This window comes from Glycine soja, chromosome 15 (assembly GCF_004193775.1).
Source record: "Glycine soja cultivar W05 chromosome 15, ASM419377v2, whole genome shotgun sequence".
Lineage (NCBI taxonomy): Eukaryota > Viridiplantae > Streptophyta > Magnoliopsida > Fabales > Fabaceae > Glycine > Glycine soja.
In genome coordinates, this window is record NC_041016.1 from 51,264,455 (window position 1) to 51,286,848 (window position 22,394).

Sequence of the window (22,394 nt, forward strand, 5' to 3'; positions counted from 1 at the left end):
TAAATGGATTTATATTATAACTTTGGTGATTTTATATTATAAAATAATTATATTTGATCAGAGTGCGAGAAAGTATTAATGCAAAGAAAGAATTATAGTAAGCGAAAATAAATTTACAACATATGTGAATATGTATACTTCAATAAAAACAGGTCCATCACACAATATGAAATTAACATAGGATGCAATCTTTGTACCTCAAGCACCACGTAGGGGAAAGAGAAAATTGGTGAAATCATTGCACACATTGTTAATTTCTTTTGACGAAAACACAAACCACAAAGAACACAAGATTCAGTAGGAACAAACTTTTAGTAGAACAAACAAAATTCAACACTAAAAATGCTTATACTTTAGTCAGCTTGGGATGCACACTGAAAAACTGGTTTCTTTGTAGGGTTGGTGTTTCAAAATTGATTTGAGGAGAAAAAAACCTTCCTTACGGGTAAGGCATGAAGCAGGGAGTGAAATGAGAAATGTGTTTTCTTTTACTGCATTTCCATGCAAGGGAGGGGTGAAAAATAAAAATGGCATGAAACCACAACAGATTTTCTTTACACGGGTTTTCTCTTCATCAAATGGAAGAAAACTCCATCTCCCTATTCTCCTTTCTCATTTTTTTCCCCTTCCCTTAGCTATTCAATTAAATCAATTATAAAAGAGAAAAATAAAAATAAAAAGTTCATTCAAGCCAGTTCTTAAGTATTGAACTCTTAATTATTGGTTATCCCTTGCTAATTGTGATATTTGCTATTGTTAGACTGAATTGCAAGGAAGCTAATTCTGAGATAGAATTAATTTTTGAAGAAAAAAATATTAGCATTGAAATAAATTAACCCTTGAGCATTCTGAGTCCGGACACCCTTGCCTTGGACGATGTTACCTCCCCCACCCGAAATTTAACTCTTACCAAAAAATAACTAAAATAAAGTTTACAACACCATTTACTATTTAGAACAATTACAAATGGTAGCCAAATTACATGGAAAGAGAAGGGAGAAGAGAGAGATAGAAAGAGGGGCTGAAGCTCTTAAATATACCATTTTTCAATTTTCTAAATTTTCGAGGATAGTGTCACAACAAGAAGGTTCCAAGAATTTGTTTTGGTCTTGTCCATATGCTGCAATTAGTAAAGCTTCTGCCCTTCCTGAAACATTACAAATTCATTAAAACCAAAGCACATTCAAAAGGAGTATAGCAACAAACAGGAACCAATCACCACGAACACACTATCTTTTTCAGCAAATTTTCAGAAATAGAAATACATACAACTAGGGCTCAAAGAATGTTTGAAATTTTATAAGCCATGAGTAATCTGTATACATAACAGAACCATGTGTTGGCTTAAATTATATGAAATCAAGGGGTTACAGATTAACGGATCCTTGAATTGGGTAGTAAAGTATGCGTAGAAAAACTCTTTAAGTTCAATAATGCATAAGAGAAATGCCTAAAACACATTCTGATACACCTTTCAACACTTTACAGTATTGGGTGGCATATCATATTGGGGACTAAATAACCCAGGCTGGTTCACTGTTTAATAGTAGGGTCAACATAAAATGTTAGCTTATTATAGTGTTCAAAAGAAAATGTCAAAGTGTTTTCCTATCATTTCTCAAATGAAGAATATGACTATATATGCAGGCACAAGCACGGAAATCATTCATTCATTCCATTAAGCTTTTGGATAAGTGGGAATTTTACAACTTTGTAGTAGAAAAGAAATTAGAAGTTAATGCTAGCAAGGATCAAAGGTCATTTGTTCATGGACAGGGAGTGACTACTAACATTAATAGTTTCTACAACAAACTATAGCTTTTCTGGGTTCCTGATTAACACAATCTACCTATAAAAATAAATTTGTGGATGCCCTCCCCACAAAAAAAAAAAAAGGAATCCAATCAAGAGCTGCAATATGATCCACTCAAGAATGATTGTGATTACAAATATCTATGATCCATATTCGCTATAAAGGACCAGAAATTCCTTACAATAACATGACACTGGAAAGACCTTTCTAGTGATGTAACACATCATATAGAACTGGATGACAAGGTCCTTTGATAAATTGTATTATTTTTAAAATTTTAACAGTGAAATCTTAAAATGTGTAAAAGCACCTTATGATTTCTAGCATTTTGGTTAGTTTGGTTAGCATTGCCATTCTAATAAATTTTAAAGATAATTTATGATCAAGCAACATGGTAGTCAATTAAATATAGGACAAAATAAGACAAGTACCATGATCTTTTTTCCTACTTAACATGGAAGTCATTGAAGGAAATAATGTGGACGCAAGTCTCCTGCTATCATCCTGCAGTATAAAATATCCAAAAGCCATTAAAAACAAGGAAGAGTCAACAATATTAAGGAAATATCCATGAAGAACAAGCATTCCAGAATATACAGTGAATGGATAAATGTCAACATGGTGTTGCTCAAAGTTCCTTTAAGGATGTTGAGAGATACTACTCCGTTCCTATATATAAGAAACAAATACCTAATTCATCAAGACCAAAAAAAGTAGTTAATTTGGTTAACTTTAATTAATAATATCATAAATTTGAATTTTATTTCAAAAATACCCATTGAATTAAATGATTTAAGTGGTGGTTGCATTTAATGACATTACTCATTCTTTAAAGAATAACATTCTCCACCAATGAGCATGACTTATCTCATTAATAGTTTTTACAATAAATAAGGGTATAGAAGGAAATTAGCGATTAATGTATTTGAAAGTGGTCATATGTTTTTTATATTTAGGAACAAAAAAATGTTCATTTGTTTCTTATATTTAGGAACGGAGGTAGGAGTATATGTTGAAATTTTTAGGTTTTAGGTAGAGGGGGAGGAAGGGATATTAAAAGATAATCAAACATGAGAAATGTGAATCTAACACTCTTTTTTAACAGTCTCTACTATTGCTAAAATTTATTGAAAATTATAAACCTTTGTGAGACCCACCCACTTCTTATTCAATGAGTCTCTCATGATTGTGTAGTTTTCAGTAATTTTTAATCAATAATAAAGTGTGTTAGAGAATGTGTTGCTAGCATTCAGGAAAAAAGAAAAAAGAGAATGTGTTGCTAGTATTCAGCTAAAAAAAAAGATAACGTGTTGCTAGCACTCCTCATGAAACATTGAATTTATATAACTGAGATGTATGATGATGTGTTGATCTATTCTTTGATATGTTCATAAAACCCAGAGCACCAACCCTTATTTATATTATTAATAATAAAATAATCCTAGCTAACTTGAGAAACAAATCATAATAAGGAAATAGGGAAACTAATCTTAGAGAATAATCTATGATATTCCAAGATATTTTCATAAGATTTAACACTCCCCCTCAAATTAAAGCTTACTAAGTTTTAAGCTTATTTATTACAAAGAAACCCCTTTTCTTTTCTTTTTTTCCAATGATATGGACCCCATCAAAAAGACAAGGAAGCTTTGAGACAAAGCCGTCAGAGAGATTTGGGTCAAACTAAAGTTGGGGCAAGATCACATCTAAGATAAAAACTTGAACAAATGCCGAGGTCAGATCGATTGAGACACTGACCAATGGGGCCAAGACAATTTTCAGGGACTTCAGGTCTGAATCTCTAGAATGCAGGGCCAATGATGATTCACAGGGACTGCCATGGGCCAAAAGTGCTTTGAGATAGACTAGGATCAAATGGTGTATGGGACAAAAAACAAGGCTAGCACCTTCCTCCTTTCTCCCCCTCAATATTAGATTCACCTATCTTAAAAAGGACAAAGAAGTGAGTTAGGAAATTGTGACAATGACTACAAAGGACCTCTGACATGCTGCCAAAAAAACAAGGCTCCCATAAGAACCAAACAGCAGCATTTGCCCACAACCGAACAACAAAACCAGCAGCACAAAAGAGGTGACATCAAGGCAACATTAGTGAGAACAGTAATAAAAACTATCCAAGAGATGAATCAAACAAGGAACTCAAAAATTAAAAGTTTTCATCCAAAACAGACCAGGGGAGGCTGGCATACTCAACAGGACCGGAGGCAGAGACAACCCAACAGATATTGAGAAGGCAGTGCGTGAAGCACATGCACTGGCAAGAGCAACCACTGGCAAATAGTGTGTGTAGGCTTGTGAAGACTCCGATGACCATGAAAGGTGAAACTTGGAGGGATGGGCCATGGACTACATAGTAAGTCAGATCGGATCATGACTCGGTGGATAAGATGTGAGCGAATGGTGGATGGAAAAGCTGCAAACAGCAGGGCTAGTGACTAAAATTAAAGGAATGCCAAAAAGATTGTTGAGATCCCATATCGATTAGGGATTTGGCCAATGTAGTCCTTTTAAGGCTTGAGCAGTTCTCACCTTACATGCCAATTTTTGGGCTTGAGTTATGCCCTAAGTCCAAATTCTAAGAAAAATAGTATGCAAAATGTTAAGTACTAGCTTAAATGTTATCAGTTTCAGCTAACTGTCTTTTCTTTTTCATGAAAAACTAACATCACATTTTTGAGAAATAAATAAAGAAACTTTGAAACTGAAAGAAAAACTGTGCATGATAATTGGTTAACATCCGCTCTAATCTGTACAGTTAGGACCAAACCAACCTTTGTAGTCCCGTTTCCAGAGAGTTTGAATTTTGCTTTCCAAGTAAAAGATGGCACTGGAATAACAGAAAACCCTGAAGCAACTAAGATGCCAATCCACAGCCCATACCCAAATCCTCCACTCCACCAGCCCTTGAATGCAAAAGATGGAGGGGCAAAATATTAATTTTAGATAAATAAAATTAAAACACACTTTTCAAAATATTAATACAAAAAAAACTAAAACTATTATCAAAAGATCAAAACTCAAAAATGAAAAATAGACAATAGAACAAAGCAAACTACATGCATTTCGTTGAAGAAAAATCAGCTAAACTAGAAAGTTTTAACATTAAAAACTATTGCCAATTTCCGGATCGCACTTTCAGTCATTATTATTAGCAAGCATATGAACTTCACTTAAACTTGATTAGCACCAATCGTGCTAAACTTCAGAAGTCCCCACAAATATGTTAACTAGGAAAAGGCTGTTCTTCCTTCCCTGTTAAAAATGGGTTTCTATAAGAAAAACAATAGACTATTAGAAATTAGACTACTCATCTTAATAAGTAGGTAGTGCCAGCAACTAATACTTGACAACGGCCAATATCCCACCACTCCCAACATACACTGAATGTACACATCACCCTAATGACACAAGCATCTCATTCTAAATTGATTACAGTGAAAAATTGAGCAATTAATTCTGTTGCTACTCAAGGAAAATGATTTGGTCAAGCTCGGAAGGAAAAGCAATTTATACTTGCAGACTCTTTAGGCAGAGTTTTCTTCCTAACAGTGAGGACTGAGAAGTTGATATAGAATCATGTTAATTATGTCGGTCAGAAAATCACAAAAACCATATCAGAAATAATTAGAAATACTGTTTGGAAAAAAAAAACTGTTCTGCTCTGCCCCCCTGGGGCCATCCTCATTAAATAGCTAATCAGGATCTTTACAGCATAGAAATTTCAGGAGATGTTACAGATATTTACAGCAGATTAACAGGAAAGGAAATAAACTCCTAAGATTTTCTCTATAAAATTGCAACATCCAATTAAATAGTAATGACAGCCTAAAAGACAGAGTAGTCTCTAATAATATGCAATAGTAGTATATAATTAAATAACAATTATGACAGCCAAAAGGACATAAGGGGTTTTAACACATATTGAAGTCTTTAGAAAACTACAAATTACGTTCTACTTTAAGCAAGCATACCGACCTGCTTCCCATCTTGTGGATAAGGGAGTGACTGCTCTATATACGCAGTGGTTCCTGATGAAATCAAGAATCAATTTGCTAATAGTCAGCCATAAACAGTGTCAACCTTCAAAAGAAATATGAAAAGGGCAAAACAAGAATTCAAAATTACTGTAGCAAACTGAAGAATTGGTACTGAGTCTATAAGGATAGAAAAGAGTAAGTAAGCATCATTATCTCAGAAATGCTAACTAACAAACCAGAAGATTCACAAATGTGATAGGGGACAGGGAGAATGAAATACCATCAATTGATACTTCATCCAAGAGTATTTTCAGATGATACACATGAGAAATCGCAATATCAATTTAACTTTTCAAATGTAAAAGATAAACTTATGACTTTTTACATTAGATCTACTTGAAATTAGAGAAAAACAGAGAGGTAAATTGAATATTCTGTGATTGTTATTGACTTGATGCAAAACAATGACACATGTATAAATAAGGAACAGGAGAAAGAGGAAAGGATTATCCTAAATCTAGTAGAAATCAATCAGATTTCCTATGATACAGTAATCCTTCCTAAAATATAAATCTTTATAGCCATAATAACAAACAAATATAATCAGAACATAATCTACAACAATCTTTCACAATCTCAATCTCAACATCAACAACTCTTCTCAAAACTAATGACAGTCAAGTGGAGAGTAGTAAATACAACATTAACGCTTTAGAACACTAAGATTAGAAATTCTAAATACTATTGATTTACCTAATTTTTTTTATTTATTAACTATTTTGTCCATCCACAGTTTCCTTTAAATCCACATTTTGCATTATAGAAATTGATCAATAAAATATTAATCACACACACAAGTAGATAAAGATTCTTACAGTAAATCAAGGATGTAGCGGACTAGCTGTTAAGATTGAACAATGGAATAGGAAACTGAATAGTGTATTGATATATATTTTCGAAATGAAGTATAGAAACCAGAGTGAAATCTGAAAAGAACCGTGATGGAATGGAGTTAAGCTCCTTGAAAAGAGAAATGACTGAAAATAGGAAAACCCCAAATAACCTTGAGACTGAGAGAGACTTATCCCTCAGCTCACCCAAACACCCACCACCCTTCAATTCCTCCCCTGCATTCTGTTAATTTCCAACTTATATTCCTTCCATGATTTCCGCACCTACATCCCTGATCCCCCTCTCCTTGCTTGCCATCTGTACATTCTGTTACAACTCTATCTTTCCGGTTTTCAAACTCCACCTCAGCTGCCATAATCAAACCCACATTGCCTCTGGGCCCATTTTCCTCTCCCACTCTCCCTTCAGTATTTTTCTTTCCATTTCTCCTATATACTTGTGAAATGGGCCTAACAGTAGCCTGGACTCAGCATATCATAGTCACAATCTCAACAGAGCATAATAAGATTCGTACGAGATCATAATATAAGTCTCAACAGTCAACATATCATAATAATCTTAAATAATAAGAAAATAGAAAAGATAAGAAATCAATAACTTTACCATCAAGACTAACAACTACTACCCCTGTCCCTAAATATAAGACTCTCTTTAAATTTGTTTGTCCCCTTTTATAAGATTATTTTCAACTTGTTGCATTATTTTTTTTTACTAAAATAACTTTAGTTACTTTACAATAAACACTATAAATTAATAAGATAATTTCATTCTCTCTCTTATAAGAATTGGAGAAGAAGACTAGCACACATTAATTAATTAGGTAGAAAGTAATTAAGTGGAAAAGGAGTGAGATGATGAGTCTCAATACTTTTAAGGATAATTTTGAAAAAATAACACAAATTGCTAACATATTTAATGTTACTAACTAAATTAACTAACTTTCTTAATGAGTGTGAAATGAATTAGTTAAGAGAGTCTTATATTTAGGGACGGGGTAGTATTACAAAATGACAAAACAGATAATTGAATCAAATTCTACAATGATTAATTTTCCACCATTTGTATAAATAGAAGCAAATAGTTAGTTGAAGCACATAGTCCAAAAGAGGAAGTTTAGAAAAAAGATCTGCACATTTATGTAGAGATAAAAATAGAGAAATATAGTATACCAATTGGAGCACGAAAACCACAAACCAACTCAACAACAGACTTGGCATCTAAGCGTCTTCGGGTTGTCTTGTTCTTGCCAACAAGTATTTTGACATGAGGAGAGTCAAATACCTGCATATGTTGGAGTAATGATATAATAACATCATTTTGAAATATTGAGACAATATTATGAACATAATCTAGTAGCAGATTTTAAAATAAGAATCAAGGGGCCTAGAGGATCTAATGCAGAATCATTTCACAAAAGTGGAAAGGAATACAATTTACTGTTGAGATCAATCCTCATCCAGATTCTGTTGCCTCTTCATTATGAAGAAACCTAAGAGTAGAGTAATACTGTATACGCCATCAGTCATCAGTCAACATTGTAATTTATCAATTACTCCCCATAATTCATATTCATAAGATGCTTTTATAAGGAATGGGTAGACTACAATTTCCTGCCTGATTCTTTTTCATTATGATGATTACAAAAGATCACTCGTTTTGGCTCCTACTATGGTAGTGAAAATATGATTTACATCCACAAAAAAGGATACAAGTTTTCACGCACTATTGCACTTACCACCTTAATGCAGAGCAACCTCTCATAATTTTAATACCAAACAACAGTTCAACTACTATCAGCATTGTCCCTTCTTCATATACCCATATATCACTTCCATTTCTTCTTGCTATCTAGATTACCAGATATGCATAGGTGCTTGTGCATTGCTTAAAACTGTGCAAGCCTCAAATACTTGAGCACAAAGCCTTAATCCCATCCATGCTTTATACCTACACCACTTGTGTGCAGGATTTCTTCATGCAAAGTTTGCAGTCAGTAGGATTATATATGCATAGAGAAGGAGAGAGAATGAGAGGAGAGAGAAACAGAGGGTGGGAGAGAGTGAGAGAGAGAGGTAAGGCTTTCGAGAGAGACAGAGTGAGGCTGAGAGAGAGGCACCAATATACGCAAAACAGACTCAAGGATAGGAATCAGCGACACTGCAATCAAACAAACTGGCGAGATCGGACCGAGATAACGTCATTCTACTTCACGCGATTCTCCGACGAATGCACTGAGAAGGAGTTATGGCAACATTTCAAAAAATGGGGAGACGTCCGGGAGATATTTATCTCAAAACAACGTAACAAGAACGGGAGAAGGTATGGTTTTGTTAGATTCAAGGGAGTTGAGGACGAACGAAAACTGGAGAGTCAATTGGACAATATGGTTATAGGAGGACTGAAACTATATGTTAATCTTCCACGATACGGGAGACAGAGGGGAGAAAAGAAGACTACGGAGGTGTTACAGCCTCAACCACACAATCCCCCCATTTGGAACAAGCATGAGGTAGCCCATCATACACAGAGGAATAGAAGAACATACCACTTGTCCTATGCGGAGGCAGTAGCAGGCAGGAGGAATGGAACTCACACCCATGAAGATGGTTTGTCGTCAGTACATCTCGAGCCATCTACAGAAATGGAAAAATGGCTGAAAGAGGGGTGGGTGGGGAGGATGACGAACCCAGGGAGATTTCACAATGTCGAAGATGAACTTAGGTGGGATTACGGAATGGATGTCACAGTAAAATATTTAGGGGATGATATGGTTCTGGTACTTGGCTTGAATGCTGACAGAGCTGACGAGTTGGTTCACGGGGAGGACAACACTCCCATGTTCTACTCGTTGCAGAAGTGGACGCCGGCCCTACGCTCGGGACACAGGTTGATGTGGGTACAATGTTGGGGAATCCCGATCATTGCATGGGACCAATCATCTATTAAGAAGATAGTGGGGGTGATGGGGGAGCTGGTGGAGTTTGATGAGGATGTTGAGAATCGACGGCGGATGGACAGAGCGCGGGTACTCATCAAGACACCATGGAAACCCGCCATTCAGCATACTGTACATGCCTACCTGGGAACAGAGATGTTTGAGGTCCGTATATTGGAGGAAAGGGGTATCGATGACGCGAGGTGCTTGGGCAAAAGCTGCAGCGAGGCCACGTCGTCGGAAGAAATAGATTCTGACGGCAGCTTTATGGCATCACCGACATCAAAGACCTCAAGGTCGTCGGCGTCACCAACCACCAAGGGCTCAGGACTGCCGGCGATCGAGAACGGAGAACGGAACCCAGTGGGGGAGCTGCGATTGCACGGCAACTACTCAGCAGGTGGAGACGCAGCAGGAGACGCTGCAGTCCGGTCACCGGCGTTACCCGATAGTCACTCCTATGCGCAAGGACCGTCGGATAATAGAAAAATCTGGCAGTTAAAGGAGTCAAATCTGAAAGGTAGCGCAGAGGAAGGTGACGCGGTGATGCATGCAGAACGGGCAGCGGGATTCTCGAATGAAACAGCTTGTGACATTCCTTTTGCGGAATGGAGACAAGTCGGCAGCAAGGAGAGAGGGGAACCAGAAAGAAGGTTAAGCACGGAAAAGGAAAAGGAGAGAGAAAATGCCATGGGTACAGAGTCTGGACAGACAGCATGCAAAGACTTAATCTTGAAGGAAACATCACGTGAGGATATTGTGGAAAGCCAAATTTCAAACACAGTGGGCTTTACTAGCCACACCCCTCCCACAACACCTAAACACACCACTTTAAGCCCACATATTACCCTTCCTCGTCCACCTACTCCTTGGAAGGTGTTCTCACGTACGAGAAGGGGCAGAAAGCTCCATACAGAATGCTGCCAACATTCCAAAGCCCAAAATTCAGGCCCACAACTGCAACAGCCAAACACCCAACAGCAACAGCAGATCTCAAGCCCACGGGAACAGAGGCAATTGGATCAAGAGGAGGAAGGAGACCAAGGTCAGCTTAACAATGACCACAGAGGAGATTCACTGGAACAACATACAGTGGAGGAGACAGGGTCAGCAGAAAACAAGCAACAGGAAGCAAAAGAATTATGGGAGTTAGCAAAACAGCTGGGGGTATCTGGAATGAAAAATCAGGAGGAAATGGTGGAGAAATTCATGAACATGGAGGTTAGAGACAGCAAGGTAGCAGAGAAAGGGGGGAATCAAAGCTATATATCATGAATATTATCACATACAACGTCAGAGGACTAGGGAGGGGGGTCAAGTGGGCAGCAATAAGGCGACTAATTAAAAAAGAAAATGCAGATATGATATGTTTACAGGAAATCAAGAGGAACACAATAGAAAATTCGTGGTGTCAGACAATGTGGGGAGATCCTGATGTATCATGGGCGATGCAGCCGGCAAATAACTTAGCGGGGGGTATCTTATGTATGTGGAGCGAAAAATCGTTCAAGCTTGAGAGGAAAGTCATTGGTGAAGGATTCATTTGGCTGACAGGGCAGTGGTTAAAGGAAGCAGTGCAGGTGCATATTGTAGCTGTATACTCTCCATGTGATGTGCAAAACAAAAGAATCTTGTGGAATACCATTAAACAGCTGAAATCATCAATCCAAGGCGGGCTATGGTGCATTTTGGGGGATTTCAATAACATTAGACATCCTTCGGAGAGAGTCGGAGTCAGCCAGAGAGGATTGGCTGAAGGAAGTATACAAGAATTCAATGAGTGGATAGGTGAATTAGAAGTGGAAGAAGCTCCATGGATAGGTAAAAAATTTACCTGGTTCAGGCCCAATGGAACTGCAAAAAGTAAGCTGGATAGATCCCTAATATCCCCAGAATGGCTCGCAAAATGGCCAGGAAGCTTGCAACAGCCACTAGATAGAAATTTTTCAGATCATTGCCCGGTTGTACTAAGGTCAAAGATTGTTGATTGGGGTCCTAAACCGTTCCGCATCCTCGATTGTTGGCTCTTGGACAAGTCATTTGCATCTGTAGTGCAGGAATGCTGGCAGTCACATAACCAAGGGGGTTGGGGAGGTTTTATGCTTAAAGAAAAGCTTAAAAGACTCAAACAGCGGTTGAAGGAATGGAACAAAGAGCAATTCGGTGACACTTTCAAGAAATTCAAGAAGGTGGAGGGAGAGTTAAACCAATTTGAAGAAAGCACAATCAACAAACAGCTCTCTCCTCAAGAGGTTCTCAAAAGGAACCAGCTCCAAGAAGAGGTGTGGTTAGCTGCTCAACATCACGAATCCCTTCTAAGGCAGAAAGCTAGAGTGAGATGGTTAAAAGAAGGCGATTGCAATTCTCGATACTTTCACCTATTGATCAATGCAAGTCGCAAAAATAACACAGTGAGTGGTGTTTGGATTGATGGAGCATGGATTGAGGAACCAAAGAAGGTGAAGGAGGCTGCTAGATCATACTTCTATAACAGATTCTGAGAAGAGAACCAGCAAAGACCCCGTCTTGATGGCATTCCTTTTCGGTCTATCAATCAGCATCACAATGCCATGCTAACGGGCAGATTTGAGGAGGATGAAATAAAGGAGGCAGTCTGGGGCTGCGGGAGTGAGAAAAGTCCGGGACCGGATGGTATTAACTTTAAATTTATCAAAAGTTTTTGGTCCATTTTAAAACCGGATATTTTGAGATTTTTGGATGAGTTCTATGTTAACGGTATTTTCCCGAGGGGCAGCAATGCTTCGTTCATAGTCCTTATCCCAAAGGTGAAAAATCCACAACATTTGGAGGAGTATAGACCAATTTCACTCATTGGATGCATGTACAAGATCGTGGCTAAATTATTGGCTAATAGGATGAAGAAAATCATGTCAGTCGTTATAGACGAGAGACAAGCAGCTTTCATAGAAGGTAGACATCTGCTTCAATCTGCACTTATAGCAAATGAAGTGGTGGAAGAGGCTAGAAGAGGTCAGAAGCCATGTATTGTCTTTAAGGTCGATTATGAGAAGGCCTACGATTCGGTCTCCTGGGACTTCCTGATATATATGCTCAACAGATTGGGTTTTTCCTCCAAATGGATTCAGTGGATAGAGGGTTGCCTGAAATCTGCATCCATCTCCGTGTTGATCAATGGTAGTCCTTCGCTTGAGTTCTCACCACAGCGAGGCCTCAGGCAAGGTGACCCATTAGCACCTTTTCTTTTTAACATTGTGGCGGAAGCATTGAATGGTTTGGTGAGAGAGGCTGTCAACAAATCCTTGTACAGGGGTTTCACTGTTGGCTCAAATAATGTGGATATTAGTATTCTCCAATATGTGGATGATACTATATTATTTGGAGAGGCATCCATGGAGAACATAAGAGCAATCAAAGCCATTTTGAGGATTTTTGAGCTGGCATCAGGCTTAAAAATTAATTTTGCTAAGAGCTGTTTTGGCGCAATTGGCATGTCGGAGAGGTGGACTTCCGAGGCAGCTAGATGTTTGAATTGTAGTCAGCTATCCTTCCCTTTTGTCTATTTAGGAATTCCTATTGGTGCCAACCCGAGGAGAGACCACATGTGGGAACCTATTATCAACAAGTGTGAGAGAGCTTTAGCTAAGTGGAAGCAAAGACATCTTTCATTCGGGGGGAGAGTGACCCTAATCCAATCAGTTTTAACCTCTATTCCTATCTATTATTTGTCTTTTTTCAGGATTCCAAAGAAGGTGATGGATAAATTAGTACGTGTGCAAAGAAGATTCTTGTGGGGAGGAGGATCGGACAACAATAAAATTGCTTGGATCAAATGGGAGACCGTTTGCCTTCCAAAAGAAAAAGGTGGTCTGGGTATTAAGGATATAAACATGTTCAACCTTGCACTCCTAGGCAAATGGAGATGGAACATGTTTCACAATGAAGGCCAGCTGTGGGTAAGAATACTGGAGTCTAAATATGGAGGATGGAGGGGATTGGATGTAGCAACTAATGATAAAAAACAGTCTTTGTGGTGGAGGGATCTAAAATCAGTTTTTCACACATCACAGCAAGGGGAGGAATTAAAAAGGGGTATAAAGTGGAGAATTGGATGTGGGGATAGGATAAAATTCTGGGAGGATGAATGGATTGAAGGAGAGGCAGCATTGGGAGCAAAATACCCACGACTGTCACTAATTTCATGCCAACAAAATCAGTTAATCCAGCACATGGGAGACTACAAGGAAGCGGGATGGGAGTGGAAGCTTGCTTGGAGAAGGCCGCTGTTCGATAACGAGGTACTCATGGCTGCCAATTTTCTAAATGATATTGAAAGACAGCCTATTCAGATGCACAGAAGAGATGGGTGGTTGTGGAGGGGAGATCCAAGTGGCCATTACACCGCGCAATCAGCATACAAGTTGTTGAGAGAAGCGTCAGCCGAAGGGATACACGATACTGCATATCATGAATTGTGGAAACTGAAGGTACCACTCAAGTATGCAATATTTGGTTGGAGGCTAATTAGGGACAGGTTACCTACCAAAATTAACTTACACAGAAGACAAGTAGCAATCTCGGATACTAGCTGCCCTCTATGTAGGAATGAGGTGGAAGATGCAGGCCATTTGTTTTTTCACTGCAGAAAAGTTACCCCCTTATGGTGGGAATCACTGTCATGGGTGAGTCAATCTCATGTTTTCCCGAAAGACCCAAAGATGCATTTCCTACAACATGCTCTAACTACGACCAGTGGTTCGCGGGCCAGAAGATGGAAGTGGTGGTGGATAGCTGTCACATGGACCATTTGGAAGCAGAGAAATAAGATAATATTCTCCAATGAGGACTTTGACAGCAACAAAGTCATGGATGACGCAGTTTTTTTGCTTTGGACATGGATGAGGAATCTAGAGAAGGATTTTCCTATGCATTTTAACCAATGGTCTAGTAACATTTCTGCAGGGTTCATGTAACAGTTTGTATCTAATCTAGTTTGTTCTAGTTGGGGTAGCCAACTGCGGTTCCTCTCCTAACTCCATTTTAGTCAGTTTTGGAACCAATTCTGTGTTGGGCATCCCAATATTTGTAATTAAGTACCTCTGGTACTAAATTAATATATATTATATATTTTTGCAGAGCAAAAAAAAAAAAAAAACATCTAGGATCCTTCTGCAAACATTTTAGCTAAAATGTGCTAATAAAAATCTAGTGTACTACCCCCATTGGAACTCACTTATTCCTTTTAGATGAATATCTCCTTCCTCAATGGAACATACAATTAAACAAGTAAATAGCATAACAAGACACATGTTACAAACACCAAAAACATGAAGGCACAATCATCTACAAGAAGACTAATTCCATTTAAATCCAATCCTCTACTAGTCAATATGCTACAGTATCTACCAGCACAACAAGAAAAACACTGCATATAGGTTATAGATGACATTATTGATATCCATTAACACTCCTTTTACTCCACAACATCCCATTCACTGACATAAACATAATACCCATAGTTAACCAAATTTGACCAGGCCACAATCCTTCTATACCAAAATAGACACATTCAGAGCCTAACCTCATCCGTGAAATACAGCCCATCCATGCTCACTAAAATCCATGCATTCAAAACCATGCAAAACCCATCTCAGCACATCCTAAACCACATCCAACCCCAACAAATTCTTTAGGCAAAAACCATTGTGCAGCACACATGTATCACTTCAAATTTCATTTTTTTTCCCACCTAAAGTTTCTCACTACTGATAAAGTAACACCAGGGTTTCAAAATAAGGTCCATGACTAACATCAAGGTTTTTGTTGTCACTGAGGCACAATTGCAGCCGCATTGACCGCATTTGTTGTCAATTTTCCACAATATCAAGGATTGCAGCAAAACCATGATCACAATCACATGTAGCACTTCAAAAATTTCATTTTTTTTTTCACCTAAAGTTTCTCACTACTGATAAAGTAGTCAAGGTTTTAAAAATGGTCTGCGACCACAATTCCAGCCTCAACATCAAAGTTTTGGGGTCACCACAACCACAATTGCAGCCACATTGGCCATATTTGTCTATAATTTCCCATAATATCAAGGATCACAACAAGAATGTGACCGCAACAGCAATTTAAAACCTCAACTAACGCTAGCTATCAAACCATGTAACAAATGACAAATATGAAAAAACTTAATCCAACAGAGACAAAAAGAAGCATGGTACCTGAGCCGAACAAACAGAACCGTGTGTTTTCAACAGTGCAACAGCGCCAGAGACATCTGGGTCAATTCCAAGGACCCATTTGGAGCCGTCATTTTGGTGGGTCGGTTCATGCTCTCCATTCAAAAGATGTGTTTTTTCTGGAAAAGGGTTAGAGAGTGAAGCCAACCAATTCTCTTTGAATTGAGTATCAGAAGCCTTGACCCTACGCTTTTTGCCAGGGACTATGATTTGAGGGTCACTCAGATTCTGGGTTTGGGTGAGGGTAGTAGTAGTAGAAGAAGAAGAAGCACAAAAGGCCCTGAAGTGAATGGAGGAAATTGTGAATTTGAGTTTGGGAAATCGTTTGTTCATGAAATGGAATTGGAGTTGACGGAACTGTGGTGTGAAATGTAGAGATTCCATGAAAAAAAAAACTCACATACAGAATGAATGAATGGGTTAAGAGATAGAAGGGAGGGAAGAAACGGACCTAAACAAAATCAAATTAATATATTTTCCCTTTTTATTGCATTTGTCGATCAAGACGTTATGCCTTTAAATGTTTGTTATGGTTGAAAGAAAATGATAAGGGAGGATTGGGTTTATTCCCACGTAATAATCTTTGGATTCATGAGGAAGAGGAATGAAAAACTTCAAATATCACTTACTAACATTTGCATTAAAGATTAATCTAATAATTAGTCTAAAGAATCAAAATTTGTTGGAATATTTTAAAGTTTTGTATAAATATTTATTTTGGTTTACGGATGTGTTAAGTATTAACATTTTAATTTTAAAAGATAAAAAATTTAAATTTAATTATCGAAAGTGAAACAAACACAGTAAATTGGTCGTATTATTAACTCTTCTGGGCTAATGTTAATGTTTCTTCCTATATAACATGTGGTCTCATCTCCCTACATAACATGTGATCTCATTTCCCAACATGTGGTCTCCTCCTTACTTGGCAATTCCTATGTGTAGATAAATTACTCTATATCTCATAGTATGTTTTATAATGGGTTAAGTCATTAATATTGAATTTTTTTTATCCTCCCTTCTTTTAAAAATGCAATGACAAATTAACTCCTAACATTTCAACAGACAATCTAGGGTATGTGATATATTAAGTGTTATTCGGACTCAGCCTATTATAATTATTGAAAATTATGATTAAATAACTCAAAATTTTGATTTAAGTGATATATATCAGAATTTTTAGATATCCTCTTTATTTTCCAGAATAAATTATGGAAATAAAAGGTTATAAAAAGTAGGATATTACAATTTGGGTCTAAATATATTATTTAAACTTATGGTTTTAATATCATGATTTAATATCGCAATTTTAATATCTCCAAAATAAACATATTTTGCTTTTAATTTATGATTAAATATCATGATTTTGATTTCCTAAAATAAAAAATATTTTAAAAAATGATAAATAAGAATTTGAAATATAAAATATAATCTAAGATGTGTGATTTCTTCATCAATAGCAATTATGTAAAATACTTTGAATGTGAGAATAATTTTATCATTATTGAAATATACAAAACATAATTTATGATAAAAATTAAAATATATAAATATGTAATTTAAAACTTACCCTAAATAAACGTATTTACTAGAAAAAAAATTAACATATATAAACTTATATATGTTAATTTTTTTGAGTATGATGTCAATGTGCTTAGTCCTCTCATGATGAACTTGATCCTTGGCTAAACAAATTACACTTAGACTCTCCCAAAAAATGATAGCATTTTATTGTGGAAACCCAAGATTGCTAATCAGACCCTTCAACTAGATTCCTTCCTTTGTTGCTTCTGCCCCATGTACTCTGCCTCTGTAATGGATAAGGATTATGCGCTAAAGTGTTGCCTTCCAACTGACAAGAGAGTTCTTCTCCATAGCTTGCTTCTATGGACTTCTCTTTGTGGGAGTAGTCCTTGGGTGTTTGCTGGAGAGAATGGACAGAGGTGCATATTCATGCTTTTTCTTTGTCCTCTACTTCTTTCTAAGAATTTTTTCCTCCTCCTTGGTTTTTTATGCTTGTCTTTTTGTTTTCTTTTTGTTAGCTTGTTTAGACATGAGTTTATTTATCTTGTTCGCAATGGCAAATTGAGATAAAGCATCATCCTTAGTGATAAACATCAAATTTATCAGATTTTCATATGCATTTTGTGACCTTTATTTGGCATTTTAGTTAACTTTAGGTCTTATTTTGAATCAAATTAGCTTTAAATTCAGTTTTTACTTTGTCTTAGGTAGAATTTTATGTGTTAATTATTTTTAATGAATTTTTGATAGTTTTTTTTAGCAAAAACAAGTCATTTTGGCCAGATCTCTAGAGGCCCTAAATCAGCAGAAAGTTCTGGAAGGAGAAATTGGGAAAATTGAAGATAAAAGCTAAGAAAATCAAGAGCAAAATATTTTTCAAGGATAAATCAGATGAAAAAGAAGATAATTACTTAAATTAATTAAAGATATTATTTGTTTGTCATTTCTTGTGATTATCTCCTTAATTAAAATTTTATACATAGGAGGTTAAGCATTCATTGTAATGTGTAAAAGTCACGAGCAATTCTTAGAATTATATTTTAGACTTCTACCTGTTAGACGCCTCCATTATTCCATTAGACACTCTAGGTTTCATTGTATTATTTTTATGAGGGCAATTCCTTCCACCTTGGAGAGGAAAGGATGAACCTTGTTTCGCTTTAATTCTATCAATTCAATACTTCATCTTGAGTTCTTTATTTGTTTTCGTACTTAATGCTTTTATTTGATTGACCATCTTATAAATAAGTTCAGGAATTGACTTGCACTTTGGTGAGCCTTGTTGAAACCTGACAATGAATCAAGTACTTAATTGTGATTATCTCTAGGGATAAAATAATCTTGGTTAAGTATCGTTAATTCTCGACCATTAATGTCGATTGCTTGTGTCGGTATGTCCAAGGGATTATGTATTAGGCAAGTAGTTTAGAATCTGCAACCACATGGGAGCTGGGATAGAATACATTAGGGAATTGGGGATGAGCAAAAAAGATGAATAGAGAATTATGAAGTTATAATGGATCAAGCGAACTCCAAGTTCAAACCTAGACATTCATTCATCAAGATCGACATCACCATCCAAGTCTAGTATTTCTATCTTTACTTAATTTTTATTACAATTTATTTTTATGTTATTTATTTTGTGACAATCACAAAACAAAAATATAAAAACCTAGTTCTTAGTTAAATAATTACATGAAATCTCTCCTTTATTCCTTTGGAGACGACCTAGACGACAATTCAGTTACTACATCTTGATACATTCCTTCCTTCTCTTGTTTATCTCTTCCTCGTCTAACTAAGGAAACTCTCTTTGAGATATTTTTATACCCAACCTCATAGATTTGATGTTTAAGGGCCCAAAATTTTATTGCTTGGCAATCATGGACCTCTTAATCATAATCTTATTCTTGCTTCCATCATCTAGTGCATTGAAGACTTAGTAAACTCCTTGCTCCCACATGATTTTGTTAAGCATAGAAACATAATAAATGTCTTCAAGGCCACCCATGGTCCTTGTGATTCACAAAATGTTGAGGTAGATGGTGTGATGTAAGTTGAATGGTATGGTTCCATCAGATGAAAAAGCACGAACTTGTGCAGGTCTGATACAAAATCCTTAGACCCTATTTTATGTAGTATGCTCTTATTGCAAACATTTTTCCAAATCTTTGCTTGATCACATAGTAGATTATACACCACTTTTTTCTTGGAACATGTTCTTCATAGTTCTTTTCCCAGTTGTTGTTATATATGTTGCCTTCCCTCATGCAGCCAATGACTTGTGTGATGGACTCCATGGATAAAGTCATTGTCTTGCTAAGAATAGTGGAGACTTTGGCATAGGCAGTTTTGAAGTAAGCTTTGCACAAAAACATTCTTATAAGTTTTGGGTGAATGGTCTGGTAGTCATTGTAGAATCCTCTAATACCACAATAAAGCATGGTCTCGTTGAGACTTAAACCTATACCCTCTAAAGCAGGAACATCAAAAAAGTGTTCAATGTGGATGGTGGCTTCGTTCTTAGTGAGAACCAAAGTTGTGTCGATCTTGGGAATGGGTTCTCCATACATTGACGCTTCACTTCCACTTGTCATTGTTGAGAAAGATTGAATCTTTTCTCGACTAGGGTTGTTGTTAACATTTTAATTACGTTAGGATTTACGTCGACCAAGTGTAACTGAATCCTAATTGTAGTACTGAACCGAAGCTTAGGTTGTATCCCAAGGGAATAGTGCAAGGATAAATATTCAAATTAAAACCTTTTGGATAAAGATATTTTTGTATTTTTATATTTTAAACTACCTAAAATTAAAACTAATCAAAATAGAAAATAAAAGATATATTTTTCTAGAGACTAATGTGTTGAAAATTTAATAATAAAAATTAAAAGAAAAGGTAAGAATTTACTTGTTGACGCAATAATAATTGTAGACGGAAACAATAACATTGAGATGCTAAGATTGTATTCAGAATCCCCCTTTTTGCTGCAATTCCTCACACTTCTACATCGTTATATCGTTCATCCCCTATTCACTAATGTATTCTATCCTTAATTCCTTAGGTGATAGACCCTAAATCACTTCCATTGATTCTTAATCCCTTGTCAAACCAACACAAGCAATCAACATTATTGTTTGAGAATTAGCGAGACTTAACCAAGACTATTCTATCCCTAAAGATAACCCCAATTAAGTATCCGATTTAGTTTGAGTTTCAACATGACTTGCCAAAGTGCACGTCAATTCCAAGAATCATCTATGAGGTGCACATACTCACAAAACATTAATTATAGAAGGTGAATAATGACCTCAAACAATATATTAATGCGAGAAAATTACATCAAATAGGATTCAATCATTTCCTCTCTCAGCTAAGAAAAAAACTAGTCACTCATGAAATATAATAAGAGGGTAGAGAATAGGGTTTTTTAGTGAAATGTGGTGTGTAAAGGTGTTTTTTGCTACTGTCTATATTTCTCTATTTATAGAATCATAGATGTGTTTAATAAAGACAAATAATCTCCTTAATTTACAAAATAATATAATCCATAGAAGGAAATTATCTCTTCAGCTGATATAATATATTTTAATTGTTGCAATTATCTTCCAAGTGATTTTCTTTATTTATCTTCAAGCTATATTTCCATAATTATCTCTGTTTTGAATTAATTTAGTTTCTGGCTTGAGCGGCCTATATCTCGCTTGAGCAAGGCTACCTTGTAAAATTGTCATATTTCTTTGTAAAAACTCACAAAATCATATTGAAAAACTTCTAAAATTGTAATTCCTATCTAAATATATATTAAAAACTGAAAATATAATGAATTTGGTTTAAAACATGGCCTAAAGTATCAAATAAACATCTCAAATTGCATATGAAAATACGATAAATTTGACGTTTATCAATTGAGTTTAGGGTTCAGTGAACAAGAACAGAGAGTAAGAAAGTAATTGTAGCAATTCGTCACTGAAGGGTTTGATGAGAGAGAATAATGACAGCTATTTGTTCTTTTGGAGGTGAAGGGTTTTGGGGGACTTTTGAGGCTCGCCAATCAAGAAGTGACTCAACAACAACACAACAATGTTCTTCTTACTAAACATTGTGCTTTAACTTAAATAACACAGTGCTTATGATATCAGTACACACACATACATTGGACACACATTATTAACTAGAGTCATTGGACGATAATTCCTCTAGATGCTAAGTTGGATTTGATGACATATAAATATTAATTCATTCCTTCATCAAGTCTATTCCAGGTTGATTCATTAGCAAAATTAACCTTTCCTCAGTAAAGGGTTTTGTAAATATGTCAGCAAACTGATCATCAGTGGGCACAAATTGTAAGTTCATTGTCCCTTTCTGAACATGGTTTCTTATAAAGTGATATTTAATTTCTATATGTTTTGCCCCTAAATGAAATGTAGGGTTTTTTGAGATACTGATAGTAACTTTGTTATAACAAAAGATAAGAATGTTACTCTTATAAATGATGTAATCTTCTAGCTAACAAAGAAGTTAAGTGCAACAATTTGCAGCTAATATGCCTTATGATTCAAAAGTGGACAGTGCAATAGACCCTTGTTTCTTACATATCCAAGTTAATAAGTTGCCACCAATGAAGTGGTAATTTCAACCGGTGCTCTTTCTTTCAAGTTTTTCTCTAGCGTAGTCAGCATCACAGTAACTTGATAATCTGAAATCTTTCCCTTTTTTAAAGCAAAGACCAAGGTTAGGAGTACCAATAAGATATCTAAATATTCTCTTAACAGCAGTTAAGTGGACTTCCCTTGGTTCTTTTTGAAATCTTGCACACAAGCACAAATTGAACATGATATCAGGTTTAGACACTGTAAGATATAATAGAGACCCAATCATTCCTCTATATTGGATTCCATCCACTTTCTTATATTCCTTGCCAAGTCCTAGGTATGTGGTTAGATGCATTGGTGTCTTCATTTCCTTTCCATCATCCATATTGA

General features: G+C 36.2%; 1 protein-coding gene across 2 annotated transcripts; it reads right to left on the reverse strand.

Moving 5' to 3' along the window:
- Positions 1–794: 794 nt before the first annotated feature.
- On the reverse strand, positions 795–16,464 carry LOC114388648 (Holliday junction resolvase MOC1, chloroplastic-like). Of its 2 annotated transcripts, XM_028349248.1 has the most exons (6): positions 15,865–16,463; positions 7,893–8,004; positions 5,810–5,862; positions 4,606–4,737; positions 2,245–2,317; positions 795–1,147 (listed from the first exon to the last, which is right to left on the reverse strand). In XM_028349248.1, exons 1-6 carry the CDS (start codon positions 16,264–16,266, stop codon positions 1,047–1,049), a joined length of 873 nt encoding a protein of 290 aa, XP_028205049.1. In that variant the 5' UTR covers positions 16,267–16,463; the 3' UTR covers positions 795–1,046. The 2 variants fall into 2 exon arrangements, with proteins under 2 accessions (XP_028205049.1, XP_028205050.1); XM_028349249.1 differs by lacking the exon at positions 4,606–4,737 and having other exon boundaries at positions 15,865–16,464.
- Positions 16,465–22,394: the final 5,930 nt, after the last annotated feature.